Raw genomic sequence first — 20,362 nt, 5'->3', positions numbered from 1 at the left:
GTTTCCCTATAATTATTGATATAACAGAGAACAATAATAACCCCACAGTGTATATGAAAAAAGGCAACAGAAACACTATGGAGTTAAAAGTGGCTCTGAGACCATCTAAGCTATAGATTCTATATCACTTGTGAACCAAAAAAGCTGAAGAAGATGCTCCAAATTAGGCTACCAAGAACAGCTTGGGTCTATTCCAAAATTTCCACAGTCATGTGCTACAGCCCTGTCATCGTCCTGTCGCTCTGTCAGCCTTCTACCAGTGTTGCCAAAAACGTCTTCGTAAAAAGATACGCAGTTTGCTTACATGACGACTGCAATACGCAGGTTCTTCACTGTTTAATGAGCTTTTGCAGATCCTAAGTGATATCTCTAGTTATTGTACTGAGAAAGAGAGCGCGTGCTAGGTATTCACTTCCCCACAAAGTGACAGGCACAGAAGGATGCACAGTGCTACACCATAATGCTTTTAACATCGCTTAAAATCATACGTCAAACTACCCGCTAGCAGGAGAACAATTCAATGTATCGAGAGGCAGTGCTAGGAACAGCAATGGTCGGCTCTTGTCTCAGTATCTACCCGATTTAAGTGGAGAAATAACCATGAAAAGCTACTGCTTCAATAGCCTGAGGGGCTGGTGCAGCAAGGAAATTCCACAGCGTTTTTTGAGGAAATGGAATCTGGCAAGAAATTAAATTTAGTAAAACCACGCAAAGGAAGAAAGATTCCTGAAGCAAATCATACCGAAAATCAGACACTGAACCTCTTTCTCTTGCTCTCAAATTTCAGGATAAGCTTTCTGAACTCTCATTCACAAGCCCTACCAACTCTGAAACTACTCGCATACATATTAGCATCTGTGCACGCACACAGCAGTTGAGCACACAGAAGTATACATTTACCTCACGTGCCAAGACGGTGGGCACGGGCTGCCTGGCTTTTTCCGAGTCTCTGCCTCAGAGAAAGAGGCTGTCAGAGAATCACTGTGAGACCCTGGATAAACCAGACAGTTTAGTTTTACAATAATTACAATGTATTACTACAATACTCATCCTGCTTAGCGCAAGGAGAACTCAAGTGCACAACTGTGCTGAAACTTACAGGTTTCTTCTAGGAAGGTGAACGTTACTACCCCTGTGTTACTGGTGGGGCACGTCCTGACCAGAGCTTCTTAATATCTGTTTTTTCCCCCCTCAATAACAAGGCCCTGAAGTATTTATAAAGGGAGCATATGTGCCTTTGTCTTTGAGCATCTCAGGGAGATGCTTCTCTCACCTGGAGCTCTTCGGGTATGAGTATTTGTTTGGAAACTCAAAATTTTTGAGTGCATTTAACAACTAAAAAAAATGAAAGCCAGTGTTACGAGCTCAATTCTCCAGTTTCCTATATGGTCTTTGACTCTTACAAGCACCTAAGCCAGCTACAGGTTTTTTTCAGTTCAAAATTATACTTCTCCATTCTCCCAGCTTTTCTTCCAAGGTTCTTGCTCTCATTTCACTTCTGGCCCTTCTTCTTTTCTTCTTTCTTATCCAATACATGCGTGCACACACACATACGGATGTTAAATGCTGACAGGGGTCACAACTACTTCACAAAGCCCTTGTTCAGAACTGCAAGTTTTTGTTCTACTTTAAGGGTGTTGGGCTGTTTTTTTTTTTTTCCTCTCTGTAATCCCTTATTAAAAAAAAAAAAAATCACCAATTTCTAGTGCACAGACTCTACTACGGGGGGTCAGAAGGCTACTGTTTTTATGGCATGCATCCTGGAAGAATGAGATATTACTTAACTGGACTACCAGAAGATACTGCAGCACCAGAGATTTTTCTTGTCTGTAGTCACCGGGTTGGTACTATGGTATCTTTCCAATTCCCATTCCAAATGAAAAATTTTCTGGTTCACTTCAGGCAGAGTGCCAGTTAAGCACTCCGAGAATGAAAGACTGTTAAAGAACTTTTTTGTGGAGTATTAATACATGTACAAAACAAATTAAAAGGTTGGTGATGCTCTTATTTTCTCCTCTCTTTCCTGGCACTTCTATTTATCTCTCTCCCCCCCTTTTTTTTCCCCCCTTTTCTTTTCTGTTCCCCTTTAACTACAGTCAGCATCCTAATATCTCATTAATCTAATGGGGAAAGCCTCACAAAGTCCTCAACAGAAGCTTTTCTAACAATGAAGCACGTAATTTCAGATCACCGAGTTCTAATAGATTGGAGAATTATTTTAATTTTACAAAAGGAGCGCTATTTTGCTTTTGCAATATAAAAAATATTGGTGATATGTGCTACATACCCCTGCCGTTCATTCAAAATATGATCCAAACCAACTACCAAAGCCACCTCCCATGGAATACAAGCCAGCAAGTAACACAATAAAACTTAATTTTATCCCGTCAAGTGCTGAGAAGGGAGAAGTTTGTAAGATGCACAGAAAATCAGGACACGGGGACTGCTTCAGAGGACAGCTTATTAAAGAACTGCCTGCTCTTCTCTCTCCAACTGCTAACCCATCATTCCCTGAACCCAGGGAGCCCGGGACCCCAGACCTTCTCCACTTCTTCTCCCACGTACCCAAATAAGGAGGGATTCTCTCCCTAATGGCGTTTAGTTGTTTATCCACAAAAAACGACTTAAAAAACCCTTCCGACCAATTCCAGCATTTTAGGCAACGTGTGAGGAATCAGCGGGCAGAACACCACCAGTCTGATGCACCCCGACCACGCTCTCATGGAGCCCCATCTCCACAGCACCAGCTCCTCCGCGCTCCCCCCTCTCCACCACAGTCACCGGGCCCGAGGGCAGGCTCGGAGCGGGGCGCCGAGCCGGGAGACGGCAAGAGGCCGCCGAGCATACCCGAAGGCCCGTCAGCCAGGCCCTCCGGCGCGGCCTCCTTCGCCCGCCCCCGAGGCGGCAGCCCCGGAGCATCGCCCAGGCCCGCGGGCCGCCGCGGGGGGGAGCGGCGGAGCAAGACCGTCACCATGGCAACGCAACGGCCGCAAACTGCTCCCGAGGCACGCGACGGCAGCAGCGGCTGAGCCCACCGGCGCGGTGACGGACGGGGAGCGCCGAGAGCAGGCGCGGCTCGCCGGTAAGGTGCTCTTCTCCCCCCCTCCCCCCCCATAATTAAGGCGAACCTCGATGGAGCAGCCTGGCCCAGCCGCCCCCGCACCGCCGGGCTGACCCTACCACTCTGGGGCGGGGGGGGGGGGGGTGGTATGTGTGCGTGTGGGGGGGTGTTCCTCATCTGCTCAGCCCTCGCCGAGCCCGGTGGTTTCGCCAGTGAGATGGCGGGAGGGAAAACAGAACGAGGGGCCACCCCGGTGGTGGCCCCTGCGGGGAATCACGCTCCCTCCCTTCTCCTGGGCTCTTCCGTTGGGTGGTACGGCCCGTGCCCCCACCCCGCCGATGCCGCGTGGCGCTGGCTGCCGAGTGCGCCTGCGCGGAGGGCGGTGGAGGCGGTGCAGGTGAGGGCCGGGGCGGCCGTCGGTTCGCGCTTACGGTGGCGCTGGGGCGGGGGGTGTGACGTCAGGGCGGCCTCGCGCCGTTCGTGTCCCCCCCCCGACTCCCCGCCCCATCGCGGTCACGTGGCGGCGGAGGCGCGAGGGGAGCCGCGTGCCGGCGGGAGGGGCGCGGCCCTGTCAGGGCGGGGCGGGCGGGACAGGCCCCACGCCACCCCCCCTCCTCCGCCGCCATTGAACCCCTTTTGGCGGGGGGGGGCGCACGGCGTGAGGAGAAATGGGTGTGTGGTCTGGTTGTAGGTGGAAACCAGGTCCCGTCAGTGGAACTGCCAGAGAACGGGCCGCCGGAGGGAACCCCGTCCCTGCTGACGGAGCCATCTTGTCACCTCGCCACTTGTGGCCTACGGCCTGGGACAGGCCACATACCCCCTGTGTGGGGAGCAGGGCGAGGCCGTCAGGAGCGCCCCGCGCGCTCGGCCAGTGGTGCGCGATGCCCCTCTTTGGGAACGCCTTCAGCCCCAAGAAGACGCCCCCCAGGAAATGCGCTTCTCTCTCCAACCTGCACCTGGTGAGTCCCAGTGCCTGTGGCCTTGCTTGGTGACCAGGGGTGGGTGGCTTCTGCTGTGAGTGCCATAACCCTCACAAGAGCTCCCAACCGTGCCTCTTTCCACCTGCGGGGCAGCACTGTTTCTGATTGCCAGTGACCAAATATGAAGGTAAAAATGGAACAGCTCAGGGGAGGATCATCATCACCCCACCCACAGCCCAGAACTGCTTCACCTAGAGCTAGTCACCCATGGTCTCTAAGCCCAGGGTGATGAGTGTATGTTTGGGCAGGAGAATCACAGAATGGTTGGGGTTGGAAGGGACCTCTGAAGACCACCTAGTCCAACCCCCTGCCAAAGTAGGTTCACCTAGAGCACGTTGCACAGGGTCGCATCCAGGTGGGTTTTGAATATCTCCAGAGGAGACTCGCAACCTCCCTGGGCAGCCTGTTCCAGTGCTCTGTCACCCTCAAAGTAAAGAAGCTTTTCCTCATGTTTGGATGAAACTTCCCGTGTTTCAGTTTGTGCCCAGTACCATTTGTCCTGTCACTGGGCACCCCTGAGAAGAGTCTTCCCCACCCCCTTGACACCTGCCCCTAAGGTATTTGTAAGTATTGATAAGGTCCCCTCCAGGCTAAACAGACCCAGCTCTCTCAGCCTCTCCTCATAAGAGAGATGCTCCAGTCCTCTGATCATCTTTGTAGCCCTCCGCTAGACTCTCTCCAGTAGTTCCTTGTCTTTCTTGAACTCGGGGGTCCAGAACTGGACACAGTACTCCAGGTGCGGCCTCATTAGGGCAGTGTAGAGGGGGAGGATAATGGTAGCGAGAGGAGCCGGTCTGCTGCTGCAGCAGGTCATGACTAAAGCCGGGTTTAAGGCTCCAGGGCCAGTCAGACCAGCAGCTTCCACTGGAATGCCAGTCACTAAGAAATGGGAGTGCAAGGGGTGGCTTTGGATTTCTGTAAAATGCTGAGTGTGATCTTCTCCCTGCAGCTGGATAGATCGACCCGTGAGATTGAGCTGGGCCTGGAGTACGGCATCCCCACCATGAACCTTGCTGGCCAGAGCCTGAAGTTTGAAAATGGCCAGTGGGTGGCAGGTAGAGAGGAGCTCACCTTGCTTTGACCTGAAGTAGCCACGGTTGGCCGACAGTCCTTGTTTGCACCTCTTTCCTTCCTTCCAGAATCAGGAAGCTTCACGGGGGATCGCAGGGAGGTGCAACGCTTGCGCAAACGAAACCAGCAGCTAGAGGAAGAAAACAACCTCCTTCGGCTGAAAGTGAATATTCTGCTGGACATGGTGAGTCTTTGCCCAATGGCCACCTGCCCACAGCAGCACAAATGCCCAAGGGAAGGGCGCTGGGACAGCCAAGGGCAACTGTTCTCACTGCACCCCGCTCTGTCTGCTTTACCCTGCTGTGTGAGACAACTGTAACGGCAAAGTGACCATGGGAGGAAAGTCTGATCTCCTCTGTGAGCAGAGGGGAAGGTTCCCCCTGCAGCAGAGCTTGACTTTAGTGAACGGTGTGGCTGGATTAGAGAGGAGCCTCTGCAAGTGCCGTGTCTCCTCTTTCCCTTTCTGCATGGAATATGGCGTTTTTCTTGCCACTCTGGCCTCTGCCCTAACTGTGAGACCGAGTTACAGGCACCCCTTCTGGTCACAGGAGATTATAGCTTCCCTCTGCTGTGACAAGTGGTGTGACATCTATTCTAGGTGTAAACCTATGGACGAAAGAATTCCTAAGCCCTAAATAAACTGAAATTCACCCTTACCCAGGGATCACAGCTTCGTGCTTAAAATCTCGAGACATTTTCAGTGAAATAGTTACATGTGTATTCTCAGGCTGTTAAGTGACGCAGCCTTTGTGTCGGTCAGAATGAACACTTACGTATTGCTTCATCATTTTCCTTCCTTACACTTTGCCCATGTTCCAAAACTGGCAAGCGGCTTTTGTAGCTGGAGCGCTTAGCAGAAGCCCCAGCTGCTCTCCAGGTGTTCCAGGCGACCTCAGTGAAGTGCGAGATCTCGGCTCCCCTCTTGCTCAGACGGGAACAGATTCCCTCGCGCGGGTGCTGGCCTGCGGCTCTAAATCTTGGCGATGCCTCTGGAAAGGTTGTGCTGTGAAATTGGAAAAGTTTTTGAGGCACAAATGTCTCAGTGTGTCTGCTGCTGCGACACGAGGTGCTTCTCCAGAGGGAGAGCAACCTCTGATCCCTCCGGGGGGCTTTTGTGTCCTGCCACGCGTGTCCAAGGTACGGGACGGGCCGTGAGGTCGCAGGTCCGGTGTCGGCCCCGCAGACGTAGCACAGGGCGGAGGCTGGAGGAGTAGCTCACTCTTGTCGTTGTCTGCTGTGTGTTGCAGCTCTCCGAGACCACAGCTGAGTCCCACCTGATGGAGAAGGAGCTGGAGGAACTGAAGAACCACAGCCGGAGGAGGAAGTGAAGAAGAAGTGGCTGGAGGGTGAGGAGGCTGGCTCTGAGTCTCGGCTGCCCCTGCAGGCGGGACACCGGGGCTGGTGCCGGCCTCCTGGCCGTGCTGGTACTGCGTGTAGGTACTTTGTTCCAGGAGTTGCAAGCTGCCTCCGGTGATGTGTGGCGCTGTAGGTACCACATCAGGGCTGGCCGGGCACCCCGACGAGTCACGCCGCGACACCCCTCATTAACGCTCACGTCCTTTCTCAGAGCACGTTACCTCGCTACGTCCCCTCACTGCAGCCCAGCGGTCGGTACCCTCTTTCTTAAGGCAGCGCGGCAACAGACGGGGGAGAAGATCCACCTCGGGGTGAGCCCCTTCTGGGCTTAAAAACGCAGGGAAACCCCCGCCACCCCCCCAAATCTGTCCCCTCAGGGGAGCCCGGGGGCTCACATGAGTGTTGCCGCTTGCCTTTGGCCAGCAGGATGCTGGAGCTGCCTGTTCTCACGGGTTTGTGCAAACTTTACATAAAAATTTACACTTAAAACCAGATTCTACGGGTGTTTGTTGTGTAAAGGGTCGTGCTGCGGGCTGGAAGTGGGGCGGGGGGAACCGGGACGGGGAGCGGGACCGGGACCAGGGGGCGGCCGGCGCTCCTCCCCGCCGCCAGGGGCCGCTGCCTTCCCCGAGCCCGGGCGGCGGGAGCACCGATCTGCTTCCGGCGGCGCTCCGGCCGCCCTTCCGCTTCCGCTGGCTCGCCGCCCTTTCCGTCCCTGGCTGGTGGTGATGGCGGCCGCTGCGTCCCTGTCTCCGGAGGAGCTGCTGCCCAAGGGCGGCTCGGGCAAGGCCGAGGAGCTGGAGGACGAGCTGGAGGAGGAGGACGACGACGAAGAGGTAGCGGGGCCGCTGGCGGCGGGGCGGGCAGGGCCGGGCCGGGCCGGGCGCGCGGGGTGACCCCGGCGGGCGCGCAGGGCCGGGCGGGCCTGACGCGGTGCGTGTCCCCGGCAGCTCGACGAGACGCTGGCGGAGCGGCTGTGGGGGCTGACGGAGATGTTCCCCGAGAGCGTCCGCTCGGCGGCCGGAGCCACCTTCGACCTGTCGCTGACGGTAGCGCAGAAGATGTACAGGTGAGGGAGCGGCGGGCCGGGCTGGGCGGGAGTCTCTCGGGCCTTTGGCCGCTGGTACCGCAGCGCGGGGCGGGCGGGAGCGGCAGGGCCGCGGTCGCTGTTTCTCGGCAGCGTGGGCAAAGCCGGGTGGGGAGGGCGGGGGAAGGTGCTGGGGGTGGGCCGCTCCGGGGTGCGGGGATGGGACTGGGGGAAGGCTTTTGTCCGAGGCACAGGGAGGAAACGCGGGAGAAGCCCAGCTCCTATAAGAAGCACCTGAGAAACCGCTTCTTATTCCTAACGTGGTTTCTCTTCCCTAGATTCTCTAGGGCAGCTTTATGGATTGGGACCACCTCCTTCATGATTCTGGTTCTTCCTGTGGTCTTTGAAACGGAAAAACTGCAGATGGAGCAACAGCAACAGCTGCAGCAGCGACAGGTGAGCAGGGGCACCCCAGCCCTCTCTGCTGGCCCTTCAGTCGGCTCCGCGTGCACCTACCTCTCCCAGTTCCCAGCTGTTGGAGGAGCTTAGGGAGCAGAGCGTGGTTTGTTCTACATAGTGGCCTCGTTCATCCCAAGAGATGCTCTAGTTGGATGTTCCAGTGGGACGATCTTGCCGATTCCCAGTAATGGGCTGGCAGCAAGCTCTCGCAAACCCAACCTGGGTTTCACTGGGCCGAAACGTACAGTGGGGAGCACACGTGGGCCTAATGTGGCAACGTCCAAACCCGCCCTGTGTGCATTTGGTGTGGCTGCGTGTTAAACCTGGTTGTCAGAGCAGGGGAGGAACTGATACCGCAAAACACCAGTAGTGCCTTCGGTGTCCCGCTGAGTAGCTGCAGGAGGGGAGGGGAGGGGAAGGGAGGGCAGCACAGGGCAGCCACCCCGTGTCCTCACAGCCCCTCAACTGACTGCTTTCCTTCCAGATCCTCCTCGGACCCAACACGGGGCTCTCAGGAGGAATGCCAGGGGCCCTACCTCCGCTGTCTGGAAAAATCTAATTTGGGGGAGCTGCGTTGGATTCATATCATGTGGGAAGACCTCGAGATGATGATACATTGAACTGTTGATTTGTTGGGTCAGGGCATTTTTTTTTTCTGTTTGTTTTTATTTTTGGCTCTCTTTTGGGACATTGACCTGTTCATAACATGAGGGGGAAGCACCCCCTCTTTGGACCTGATGACGGTTCCTGTCTGCATCCTTCCCCCTTAGAAGTCGTGAGTCTTTCCTTTTATTCAATCACTATGCCATAACCAGTTACAAAGACTTGAACTGGGGGAGTTCTTCTTCCAGGCTCCTTGCCCCGCCACAAAACCACCCCAGGGCACAGGTCAGGCTTCGAAAGGTGGCAGCCGAACAAAACGAATCCTTTCCTGGCTGACTCGGAGCCGGAGGACACCAGTGACGGGAGGAGCGACTTTCCCAGCAGGCGAAGCAAAGGAAGGAGGGGTGCGTGTAGCTGCACCCTGTGGAAAACACTCTCTGGGAAGAGAGATGTGCAAAAATACTTTTAACAGCAACTTCGTGTGTGTGTGCGTGAGCTCCCAGGGCGCAGCAGGCCAGGTCCCAGACGATCACATCTGCGCTGATCCTCTGCCTCATAAAGTAGAACTTCAGATATTGGCTGCCTATTTTTTTGTATTGAATATTAAATAAATCCAACCTGAGCAGTGTGGTTTTAATAGACGTCCTTGAGGGAGGCTCAGTTCTTCCAGAGCTGTTGGTGGCTTTGTGGGCAGAGACCTTTCCCTTCCATGCACAGTCTGGCTGTGGGAGAGGGGACAGACAGGGCTTTGTCACCTTCAGGGGGCTGAGAAAGCTTTGCATGGCTCCAGGGAGGTCTCAGAGAGGCGATTCTACCTCAGCGCCCATGACCGACTTTCGAGGTTCTTAACTCTCAGAAAGGCTACAGTTTTATAACCAAAGAAAAAAAAATTTATTTGTCCTTTACATACTTTGTTACAGAACAATTCAGCTGAACAAACAGAAGTGATAGGACATTTACATGGAAATGTGGGTTTTTTTCCATTTTTAATATTTGGTTAAACAAAATACATCTCTGTAAACAAACCCAAGACAAGGCTCTAACAAAACCAAACAAGCAAGAACACAAACAGGGGCTCCCCACTCCCAAGCAGTGGGACTGGACCAGCTTGCCCACCCTCTGGGGCACAGCAGCCTCACCTCCCCCGGGGCTGTGATCATGCACTTTCCCTTTACCTGAGCAGCTGGATCACACTGTTCCCCCCAGCCCCACCACAGGAAAGGAGCTGACGTACAAGGAGAGGAAAGTAGCCCAAAAATATTTTAAAACATCTTTGCATATTGTGCACTGATCCGTTGGCTTGCAGTTTCCATGCAAACAGGGTTTCTCCAAAGTGCAACTTTAATCAGCATAGAAAACGTTGCTATTGATATTTATTCCCTCCCCCCGCCCCCCACCTTGAAGAAATGGCTTCAAGTCACGAGCAGAACGCCTGCAGGCTGCGTGTCCTGCCTGGAAAGTGTTTAAAAACTGCCAGCTGGTATCGGTCATCGGAATGTGTTACGAAATAGGACTTTTTATAGAAACATTGGGTCTTTAAAACGCAAGAGCCGTGTGCCCTGGACTGTGGGAGCCTGTGCTCAAAAGACAGCAAAATGGTACTTGCCAGATGTCCGGGGGTTGGTGAACAGCATCGTCCCGTCGTCACGTGGCGTCTGTTAGGAAGGTGCGATTTCGGTGGTCTCTCAGCTTCGAGCACCCGCTCATGGGTTTGCGGAGCTCTCAAGAGAAAAATAACGGAGCAGAGGCAGTTACAGCCTCTCCTTTCGCAAGCTCAAACACCAGTGATGAGACTTTCCTGCACGATGGAGCAGGATCCTTCGAGCTCCGTCACGTCACAGAGACTGCTGTTTAACTGAGACATCCCTCGCATCAAGGAGGGAAGCAAACAGCAGCTCAGCCAGGAAAAGCTAAACACAACGAAGTCTGTTCTAAATTCAGCATTTCCTCCTCCTGCTGTGGAAGGTGTGAGTGAGCTACAGCTTGCCCAGGTGACCGGGAAGCAGCCGACAGAGATTCCTCGTAGCGTCTCCATATCTAGTCACTCTTCCCGGCGGAAGGGAGGGGAGGAAAAAGCGATTCGTCCATTAATGGAATGTTTGTTGGCCAACGCTAGAAGATAAGTTGGTTCAACTACCAGGCCAGGGTCTCTCTAACACCTGAAGGCTCTGGTGCACCCTCTGTATCTCCCACGTTATCAGCTAGCAACAATAAAAAGGGCAAAAACTGACTATGATAATGGCTTCCCTCCTCGGCCAATTTTTGCTTTGTAACTTTACCTCTTTCTGGGACCTTTCACGTGACATTCGCGACTGTGGGCTACACTTGTGGAAAAAGGAAAATCAAAGGGAATGAATTCCTCTCAAAACCTCTTCAGTTTTATTCCTTTCTCTGAGCAGCCTCTAAACTACTCGGTGACCGTGCAGAAGACCAAAATAGATACTAAAAAAGAAAAAAAACCTCAACGTAGCACAAAGAAACCCAAGCAGACTATGGCCTCTCTCCAGCCCAGAAACTCGATACTCCTCAATTAGCCTGTGCCTGCTGTTTCCATGTCACCTTAGCCAGCCACATGCTGCCGAACAACCGCTCACCACATACCTAAATCCCTGGAGACGCTGGGGAAGAATCCTCTAGCTACCCGAAGAATTTCTTGAAAGATAACGCTGTTTTTATTACTGTTTTCTCATTCCTGGCACAAATCATCCCTAAGAAGCAGAGGGTCGTGCCGAGCACCGCACCATTCCTAGTGTTTCAGAGTGTGTCCTGAGAGACCCTTAGGAATTGCCAATATCTTCATGACGACTTGTTTTGGAGGGAGAGACTTGTGAAGAGGCGGCAGCGTGCTCGGCCCCCGCTCCTCCCCGGCAAGCCCCAGAGGGAGCAGTGTCCTACCACATGCGGCCTTGACCAATGTGGGGAAAGGGAGGCCAGAGGCTTCCAGACGCCCTAGCCCCAAAGCCCAGTTTTAAAGAGCACAATGACTTCTAGCGAGCTGAAGGGCACGCAGCTCATCCGCCTTTGAAATTAAAGTGACTGGCTTCCAGTTTCCTCCATTCTGCCCTCAATTCTTCCCCCCTCACAATGTCCTGCGCCATTGCCCTATTGCACCAAGGAAGGAAGAGAAGAGCCTAACAAAGGAAGTTCCAGATGAGAAGAGTCAGGGCACCCGTTATCCAGGTTTCAGGATGTTGGGAGTTCAGTAAAGGGGAAGAGCTGTAGTGGGAGGACAGAGTCAGTCTGGGTCACACGTCAGCTCTCCAGCTCTGATGTGCTTCCACCTCCTCTGGCACCACCAGCAGGAGTTCGCAGTTCTTTCCTCTCAGCTGGTGTTTCAAAAATTTCCTATCATAAAGAGAAACAGAAATAAGCACCACTGAATGTAGAACTTTGTCGTCTTCTACAACAACTAACGCAAATAACTGCAAACATGACAAGAAACAGGAGGAAACCCACACACACCGTCTTTAGTTATCTTCTGACAAAAAAAAAAAAGCCCAAATATTAAACTTGCCCCACGAGATTCTGCAATAACTTGCTGGGTTAGAGGTGTATTGAATCAGATAAGCATGATCTTAGCCTCAGCAGAGAAGTCTATATAGGTATCACTTTCCAGTTTTCCAAGGTGGCAAAAATAGAATTAAAACCAAGTGCAGTTTCTTCAGATCTCTGAGATCAAGAATCCCACTGTATTTTAAAATAATTCCAACAAACCTGGAATACTTGTGGGGAAAAAAACCCCATTATTTAGATGTCCTTATCGCAGGCTGTAGGAGTAGCGTACCACCTGGTCATCGGACATGGTTCTGCAGCCCCTTTCTGCCCAGAAGCTTTTTATAATACCAAACTTGGATTATCTCGAATAACTATGAAAGTCAAATCCATGTTTTCTCTGATATCTTCCAGCCCAGATTTCCAAAGTTCCCTATATATAAAGCCCTCATTTATTGCTGAGGAACAGCACACCCAGGACAAAATCCACCAGAAGCTCTGCACAGCATTTCCAGAACCGTGTTACTTTATCCCAAAAGTTCACAAAAGGCTGACATTCACTTTACCATGACCTTAATGGCATGGTAGGCTCTGCAAATACTGCTCCTGTGCAATCCCTACCTCGGAACAAGTCTAGCTGAGGCAGCAAAGCTGCCAGTAGGCTTTAGAACAGGACAGAATGGAAGCTGAATGGCAACTAAAAGCAGGTGAGACTTTACAGTCAAAGTAATGACACCATCTCGTGTTAAAATTGAAGAGGAGAGTCAAGCCAGAAGCGCAGCATACGCTTACGTAGACAGGTGACTCCTAGCAAGCAGCTTTCACTGCTGTCAAGAGTAAGGTTGCACTTCTAATCTGGAAAGCCTTTTGTTGGGAACACACACACAGGTCACTACTAAAGAGGCAACGGAATGGTGATACTCTCACACGTTAGGAGAGAGCAAGGGACAGCACATCTCGTTGCAGGTGTCACTCACTAATACCAGACTCGGCCTCTGCCTTCATCACTAGTGACAGAGCCAGTCATGTAAGAGATGAAATCAGGCTCTCCTGAGCTCGCAGAGATCACTACTGGTGAAAGCATTCTCCTAGCTTTGCACAAGTGGGGTAGATACCTAAGTGGAGGCACAAGAACCTTATTCCTCTCAAATCTTTGCTATTGAAGTTCAACCATAAATGTTTTCAATTGCTAACTGTTTAAGGACAGATCCCCCACCTCCAACAGGGATGGATTTGAGGAGGAACAGAATACAAAAAAATCCTACCTGAGCTCACTTTCACCTCCGATCCACTCAGGCACCTTGAGTTTGGAGTCGAGGTTGTAGTAGGTGCCGCCCACCTCCCGGACGCAGATCCAGTGCTGTCGCTTGAGGGGGAGCTTCAAGGGGCCCCAGCAAAGGCTGGAGGGCAGATTCATGATGAAGCCCATCACGTTAGACAGGGCAATGACATTAACATCCCTGAAAGAGTGCAGAAAACAAGACCGAGATACGATTATATTCTGGTACTTTAACTTCATCTCTTTCTCCTTTTTACAGTGGCTGTCTCCAGAATTACATGACTTCTCAGTACCTGCGCTTGTCCCACCAAACCGCCTCATAGCCTTTGGTCTGAAGTGCTGCCATGATCACGTTCACATCATAGTTTCCGTTTCCCAGCATGCTCTTCTTGTGGGGCGTCACCATGGTGTTGGGAGACAGCCTGCAAACAGAACAGGAGACTGCTCTAGCGTGTGTTTGCAGAACCTATATTCCACAGTTGGAAGGGGCTACTTGCCGTATAACTTGAAGCTCGTTTTCAGGGGTTTTTGTGTTTAAACACAAAAGGTCCCTTCCAACCCAAACTATTCTGTGATTCTATTCCGTTCCCCCTTATCACTCAAAGGGCCTGAGAGGGATAAATAATGCATTAAGAATAACTTCGATGCACAAAGCCTCCAAAGATCCTACCTTTGATGTGAAAGAGACTGCCAAGCAGGAAGCTCTTTTTCCCCACCTTGAACTGGCACTTCTGAAGGATGCTTCAATTATTTTTTCCTCAATTCTTGAGCTTCGCCAGGGGAGGTTCAGGTTGGACATTAGGAAGAATTTCTTTTCAGAAAGGGTTATTAGACATTGGAATGGGCTGCCCAGGGAGGTGGTGGAGTCACCATCTCTGGATGTATTTAAGAAAAGACTGGACATGGCCTTTAGTGCCATGGTCTAGTTGACAGGGTGGTGTCAGGGCAATGGTTGGACTCGATGATCTCTGAGGTCTCTTCCAACCTGGTTGATTCTGTAATTCATGGTTGGAGTAAATGCCAGTTTGCCATTTAGAACAATGGCTATCACAATTTCAAGAGTTCAACAGTCGACACTAGTCTTGAAGAGTGGATAACAAGAGGCAGGGTGGGTTGGCTGCAGAAAAGGTTGTTCTCCCTCACCCCCCGCTGGTAAATGAAAGAAGTATTCAGACACAAAGCTGTGAAGGTATTTGGCTTTGGGAGCTTTCTAAAGCATCCCCGTTGCTATATGATAAAAAAAAATTCTGTTGCTGTAGGTAACTAAACAGCTAACCTTGTTGCAAACAAATCTCTTCAGCTTTAATCCATAAGCTTGCCCAGACATCACTTGTGTTACTATAGCATCTAAAATCCAGAACCACAGTCCATCACGTTACATGCAAAAATATAAAACAGGCTTTGCACAAATGCAGATAATGGATGCAAGGCAGAAAACATGGAGACTCATGGCAAAAAAACCCAGACACTTCTATTGTTTTGTGGTTTTTCCCCAAATACATTTTGTGAGGAGGGGAAACAACAAAGGCGTGAATTATTATGAAGGTGACAGATGGGCTCCAACAGCTGCAAGAGCAAGCACAGGGGGAAATTGGGAGCAGAAAACAGCAAGGTTCTCATGCCAAACCAAAGAAAGTCAAGCCTGAGATCAATTCTGTTGTGACGAGTTGCTCTTTTGATTGGTAAGGACTCCATTAGTTCTGCTGACGCAAGGTTCAGATGGTTTCATATCATCCAAATATCCATGTTTCACCTGTCTCTCCCTTATGTCAACTCCATCCCCCAAAACTCCTGATGTTCCCACATGTTTTTCACTCAGCCTTTAGCACAGTGCAAGTTCTGCAGGCATATTTCATCCAGTGAAAATCCCTCAGCCCTTCTGCATTCCTCCTCTGACAACAGAAGGCATTTGACAAGAAGCAGCAAGCAGTGGATTGAGTAGAGAGTTTCAGACCAACCAAAGCTAGAAAGGCTACAGACAGGTAGCTTTTTGCATCAGCTGTGAGTTTTCTTGCAGTGGAGCCAACTGCAACAGAACAACCTGGGAAGTGACTTAACTACATAAGGGAGAAGAGTCCAAAACAACATGGTAATAGGAAAAGCGATTAATACCCACCACTGGGCATTTCCGAGCAAGGCAGTGACATTTTCAGAGAATCACGGTTTCCAGCCTCCAAAGCTCTTCTGTATTTTACTAATCACAAACATGCAACTGTAGCTTGTCACAGCTCTTCCAGCATCTCCATAAAGCAAGGTCACTTGGCTACAACTAATTCCTCAATATCATTTGTTCAACCTATCAACTCTCGTGAGTGCCAGCGAGCTAGGAAAGCCTTCCAATTAACAGAGCTCTTTGGGTTGCACAAGCACCCTCTTGTGGCACTGTCTTCCAGAGACAAGCTTATTTAAGAGCTGAAAGAACACATTTATCTTTGTTCCTTCCTGTAACTTTCAGAGCCCCAGAAATGAGATGAAGAGATCAGCAGAGGTGACACAATCAAAGCACTGGTACCCGTAAGCAAACTTTCACTAAGAATCACCTCAACGTCTCTACTCACACACACCTAAACAGTGTCCACAATCATCAGCTGAAGGATTCTGATTAGACAAGGAATTAAGTAGCCTGCCCAAAGTTAGGGTTTTTATCTAGAGACTAAGCTGAGGAAGACTGACAAAGTTGGACAGAAATACAGATAATAATCCTCCTGAGCTTTCTAAGTCAGAAACTTTCATCAACATGTTGTCTTAACACAATGGCCTCCAAGATTCCTGTAGGCAGTTGTCTTTCCTGACCAGGTCTCAATACATGGACTCCAGTGAAGTGATTTTGTTTGTATCTCCATGCAACACTTGAAACATGCAATCTTACTTCCTGCAACAAAAGCCAGAGGAACATCAAAAAGGTATTTCTGGTATTAGAGGAAAGAAGAGAGGAAGGACTACAAAATCAGAGGGGAGCTTGGACCAAGTTTTGGCATACACTTCAGATTATAATCATCAGACTACCCTGGCCTTATGCAAAAGGGAAACTAATGATTAAGCAACATGATTCAATCATTCTTCCAAGGGATGTGGTAAAAGCTACAGAAAGCTTAAGCTTATTTGTTATTTTGTTCCCTTGTCAACACCAGGTTTAAAAAAAAAATAAAATTTAAAAAAAAAAAAAAAATCACACCTCGCAACTTTTCTGTAGCTTATTAAAAGTATTCATCAGTCCTTTATCAACACACAGGATATGACTAGACAGAGGAAAGACATACAGAAAAGTGATGTATAAAGGGCAACTAAATCCATACGTCTTAAAGGCAAGTCAAAGAGCTAGACATGAGTAATAACCCAACAGAAATGCAAAGGTAGTGGCAATTCTTACACATAGCTTATAGCTCGTCCATTTCTGAGAGGAATTTGCACGTATATTTCCATAATACCATGGGGCTGAATCAATCTGTGTATCTTGATCCGAATATTAGGATGGAACAATACCAGGTTGGAATCAAAGACAAACTCTCCCTCCTAGGGCAAGAGGTCTGACAAGATTAACATCCCAGCTCTTTCTGAGAGGTTTCATGCTGCACACTAATTCTCTCACCAAACCCAATGAAAGCCAACTAATTAGATCATCACACTCCTTCTACTACATGAACTGCCTTTGTTTGCTTCAGGCCAATAGCAATCCATCTGTGATTAAGATTCTGACAATTGCTGCTCTGGAACAAAACCACAGCATCTTTACGTTGGACAAAGAGTGCCTTGAGCCTGCCACGGACCAGCTCTGCTTCACCAACAGGAATTTTATTTAAAACACTATTGTAAATAGCATTTCAAGCCGGTATTTGCTGTTGTCCATCACCACATTTCTTTTGCCAAAGACAGGCACGTGTTTAATGAGTCAAGCACCAGTTCCATAAATCTGCTGATTTTCAGGACAGCAGCAACAGGCGCACAGCTCCCCGCTCACCAGCACAGGGTACCACGACTGCCTTGTCCAACGGTACCTGTGCAACCGCTGCCAGGAATTCCTCCGACTTCCTACCTGGCACAAACACAAGATGCTGTGAACTGCTGGGAATGGGTATTCAAGCATAACTTATGCGATGTTTACAACACCTGCAGACTGAGTATCAGAGGAGACCCCTTTTCCTGTTTGATTACTTAGCTTCATCAATGAAAGGTCACCAGAATTTTCAAAGGCACACACAGGAGAATTTCCACAAAGCATCGAAACAGCATAAAATAAACACTGAGCAAAATATGAGCCACATTAATAATTTAGGTTTATCCCAGTAAAACTCAAAAATGCTTTTATTATCTGAAGCTGCTGGGAAACATTTAGCAATGCCACAGAAAATGGGGATCTAGCTACTGAAATTAAATTCAGTTTGACAGAGTACACAAGGTCTTGCTGCACAGAAAAAAAAAAAAACATAATATTTCAAGAACTTCACTTAGCTGCTTGAATAAGGAGTCACTCATTTGGCAAAGCTCCTAATTTCCAAAAAACTTTGAAGTGTTGTGGTACTAAATCAAGAAGTTTTTATGACGACCCACTTGTCATTCCCGCTGCCTTCACTCTCCCAAGGCAATCCCAAAATTGTTATTACCATCAAGGTAACACATCTACACAAGGCAGGGGGAAAAATATGGAAGACAGGAAGAAAATGCATTAAGGCGGGTGGGGGAGAAGACAGCAGTCCAACCACATGATAACATCTGCAATAAAGCCCTTGGACCCAAAACTGTCAGCCAGAGTAGTTTAAGAAACAAGTAAAAAGAAAGAGAATTTCTGCATGGAGAGGGGGGGGAAAAAAAGGGCGGGGATTTAAAAGAAGCAGCTACATCCAGTTCAAAGCAGTGGCATACTCTGAACCCCTCCTTTGGTCTATTTTTCCCCCCAAATAAGATCTGAAAATTCCTCTGAGCAACAGAGGACAAAGGGAAACTAAAACCAGCACAGAATATCCTACCTCTGAAAAATCTCCTGCAGGGTTTCCCTAGTGAAGGCATTGCTGTCCTGGAAGACATTGTTGAGTGCATGGAGGGCACACAGCTCCCTACGCTGCTTCTCATGGTAAATATGCAGTGGTGGTAGCTGGGGTGGCTCTGGTGATTCCAATTTGGTCTTGTCACCTTTCCATGGCACGCAACTCATTTTTGCGTAGGGTGGATGGAGAGTAGGTGGTGAGAAACGGAGGACGCTGAAGTTTCTTCCTCCACAGTCACAACAGCCCACTGCCCGTTTCTTTTGCAGGCTAGTGCTGCTCCCAGCTCACAAACCCTCCTCTTGTACTTCAGTTTATTCAGTAATTGCCTCTGATGGCTGGTTTTAAAAACCACATAAAGATCTGCAACATATTTTTCCTCCCTCCTCCCATATCCCATAAAATGTAATATTTCCCTCCCCCCCACCCCCCACAGAGAAAAAAAAATGTCAAAAGATATGAATCCCCTTAGTCTCAAGGTACCAGCTGGAATTTATCACATCGCTCCTTTTCTTCCATCTTCTTTGGTCTATAGTGCCACTAAAAAGGTACCCAGAGCAGGTAACAAAGAGAGGCCCACGCCCAAAGTGCCAAAGCAAAGAAGATGAAGCCAGCTTCTGGTGCTGCCTGTGGGAGCACAGGGAGGTTAAGGACTTATCAGCTGCATTCCTCCATTCCTTTGGGAATGACTGAATCCAGGCAAGAAGATGCCAACAGCTTGGGAAAGGAAACCGCTTCTTGCTAGGCCACAAAAAAAACCGAAGTCGAAGCTCCGGGGGAGGCAATTCCTCACAAGTCACCCTGCACTCCGACAAAGGGAAGTCTCCGTTAGCGATGAGAAGAGGCAGCACAAAGCCCGTGGGGGCGAGGGGAGCGCAGGCAGCAGGCGGGACCAGCCCCGAGGCCTGCCTCGCACCTTCCCACCCCAGCCCTCCCCACCCCGCGCTCCCACAACCACCACCACACACCACCACCACACACCCCCACCACCGCGGGCGGCAGCCGCTTCCCCCAGCCAAGGCCCAGCCCCACACCCCCGCTCCGGCAGCCCCCCGGCAGCCCCGTCCCCGCCACGCTGAGGCCCCCGACTAACACCACCACCCCCTCCCCCCCTTCCCCCCCCCCCGCCCCAGGCAGCTTCCCCGCCCCCCGGGCCCAGGCCCTCGCCCTTCCCCTCAGGAGGGACGCGAGGGGGCTCGCCAGGCCCCGCCGCCGCCTCACCCGCTCCTCGGCCCCGGCCGCCTCACACCGACGGCACCCGCGCATGCGCACCGGGCCCCGCGCTCCCTCCGCTCTTACCCCCCCTCCGCCCCGTGACCCCCCCTCCCACCGCGGCGCGCGTGCCCTGCGGCCCGCCCCGCACGCGCCGACGTCGCGCGCGCGTGCCCCCGCCCCCTGACGTCAGCGGGGCGGCTCGATTGGGGAGAGGTGCGAGGCGGCAGGGACGGGGCCGCGCCGCTTCCCGCCCCTCGGGGCTGCCGCGGAACCGGTGCCCGCCCGCCTCCAAACCGCAGCCGGCTTTTCGGTTCGCCCTCGATCGCGGGCCGCGCCGTGGCTGTGCGGGCTTCGCGCCCGGGGAAGGGCGCAGAGCCGGCTGGGCCTGCTGCCGGGGCGCGGGCAGGGCGCGCTGTGCTCGGCGGGTGAGTGCCCCGGCGTGCGGCTCACGGCGGGCAGGGTTTGTTCCCAGCCCTGCCGCTAATTGGCTGCATCACCTTAGGCGAGTTAATTTCCCTGAGCTTCAATTTCCCTTCTCTTCTCGCCTGCTTAATTAATCAGAGCGTTGAGTCTCACGCTGGGATGAATAAGCCGGGACAACTGAAGTGGTTTTACCGCCTGGTGAACAAACACAAATCCTCCCCGGCTTCGCTTCGTGCCAAGCTGGAGCTTCTGGCGGTGAGGCGCGGATGCGTGACCCGGCGGAGGAACAGGACGGACAGCTTCCCCGCCGGCCTGCCCGCCGCGTCGGGGTCACCTGCCAGCCCGCAAAACCCCTCAGCTGGCGGGGTTTTCTCCTTTCCTTGGCGCTGGCGTCCTGCCGGCGGCCCCCACGGGCCT

The 20,362-nt window shown here is 51.4% G+C and overlaps 3 protein-coding genes across 6 annotated transcripts; 2 read left to right on the top strand and 1 right to left on the bottom strand.

Annotated features, from left to right (window-relative positions):
* The first annotated feature begins 3,004 nt into the window (after positions 1–3,004).
* On the top strand, positions 3,005–6,912 carry CBY1 (chibby 1, beta catenin antagonist). Of its 3 annotated transcripts, none has more exons than XM_068402077.1 (5): positions 3,005–3,082; positions 3,753–4,020; positions 4,991–5,096; positions 5,181–5,296; positions 6,360–6,912. In XM_068402077.1, exons 2-5 carry the CDS (start codon positions 3,943–3,945, stop codon positions 6,438–6,440), a joined length of 381 nt encoding a protein of 126 aa, XP_068258178.1. In that variant the 5' UTR covers positions 3,005–3,082; positions 3,753–3,942; the 3' UTR covers positions 6,441–6,912. The 3 variants fall into 3 exon arrangements, with proteins under 3 accessions (XP_068258178.1, XP_068258179.1, XP_068258177.1); XM_068402078.1 differs by lacking the exon at positions 3,005–3,082 and adding an exon at positions 3,441–3,458; XM_068402076.1 differs by lacking the exon at positions 3,005–3,082 and having other exon boundaries at positions 3,698–4,020.
* A 257-nt stretch (positions 6,913–7,169) lies between these two features.
* Positions 7,170–9,198, top strand: TOMM22 (translocase of outer mitochondrial membrane 22). Its single transcript, XM_068401714.1, has 4 exons — positions 7,170–7,304; positions 7,419–7,537; positions 7,834–7,951; positions 8,439–9,198. The coding sequence occupies exons 1-4, from the start codon at positions 7,197–7,199 to the stop codon at positions 8,511–8,513; spliced, it is 420 nt and encodes a 139-aa protein (XP_068257815.1). The 5' UTR covers positions 7,170–7,196; the 3' UTR covers positions 8,514–9,198.
* Positions 9,199–9,490: 292 nt separating this feature from the next.
* JOSD1 (Josephin domain containing 1) lies at positions 9,491–19,563 on the bottom strand. 2 transcript variants are annotated; one of them, XR_011048245.1, is made up of 6 exons: positions 19,529–19,563; positions 18,293–19,108; positions 13,622–13,750; positions 13,315–13,509; positions 11,159–11,902; positions 9,491–10,603 (listed from the first exon to the last, which is right to left on the bottom strand). XR_011048245.1 is itself a non-coding variant. In XM_068401701.1 (5 exons), exons 2-5 carry the CDS (start codon positions 18,475–18,477, stop codon positions 11,803–11,805), a joined length of 609 nt encoding a protein of 202 aa, XP_068257802.1. In that variant the 5' UTR covers positions 18,478–19,108; positions 19,529–19,563; the 3' UTR covers positions 9,491–11,802. The 2 variants fall into 2 exon arrangements, 1 of the variants encoding a protein (XP_068257802.1); XM_068401701.1 differs by having other exon boundaries at positions 9,491–11,902.
* Between the last annotated feature and the right edge of the window lie 799 nt (positions 19,564–20,362).

The sequence above is a fragment of the Nyctibius grandis genome, chromosome 5 (assembly GCF_013368605.1).
Source record: "Nyctibius grandis isolate bNycGra1 chromosome 5, bNycGra1.pri, whole genome shotgun sequence".
Classification (NCBI taxonomy): Eukaryota; Metazoa; Chordata; class Aves; order Nyctibiiformes; family Nyctibiidae; genus Nyctibius; species Nyctibius grandis.
The sequence above is the reverse complement of the archived record's forward strand: the minus strand, read 5'-3'. Positions and strand labels throughout refer to the sequence as shown.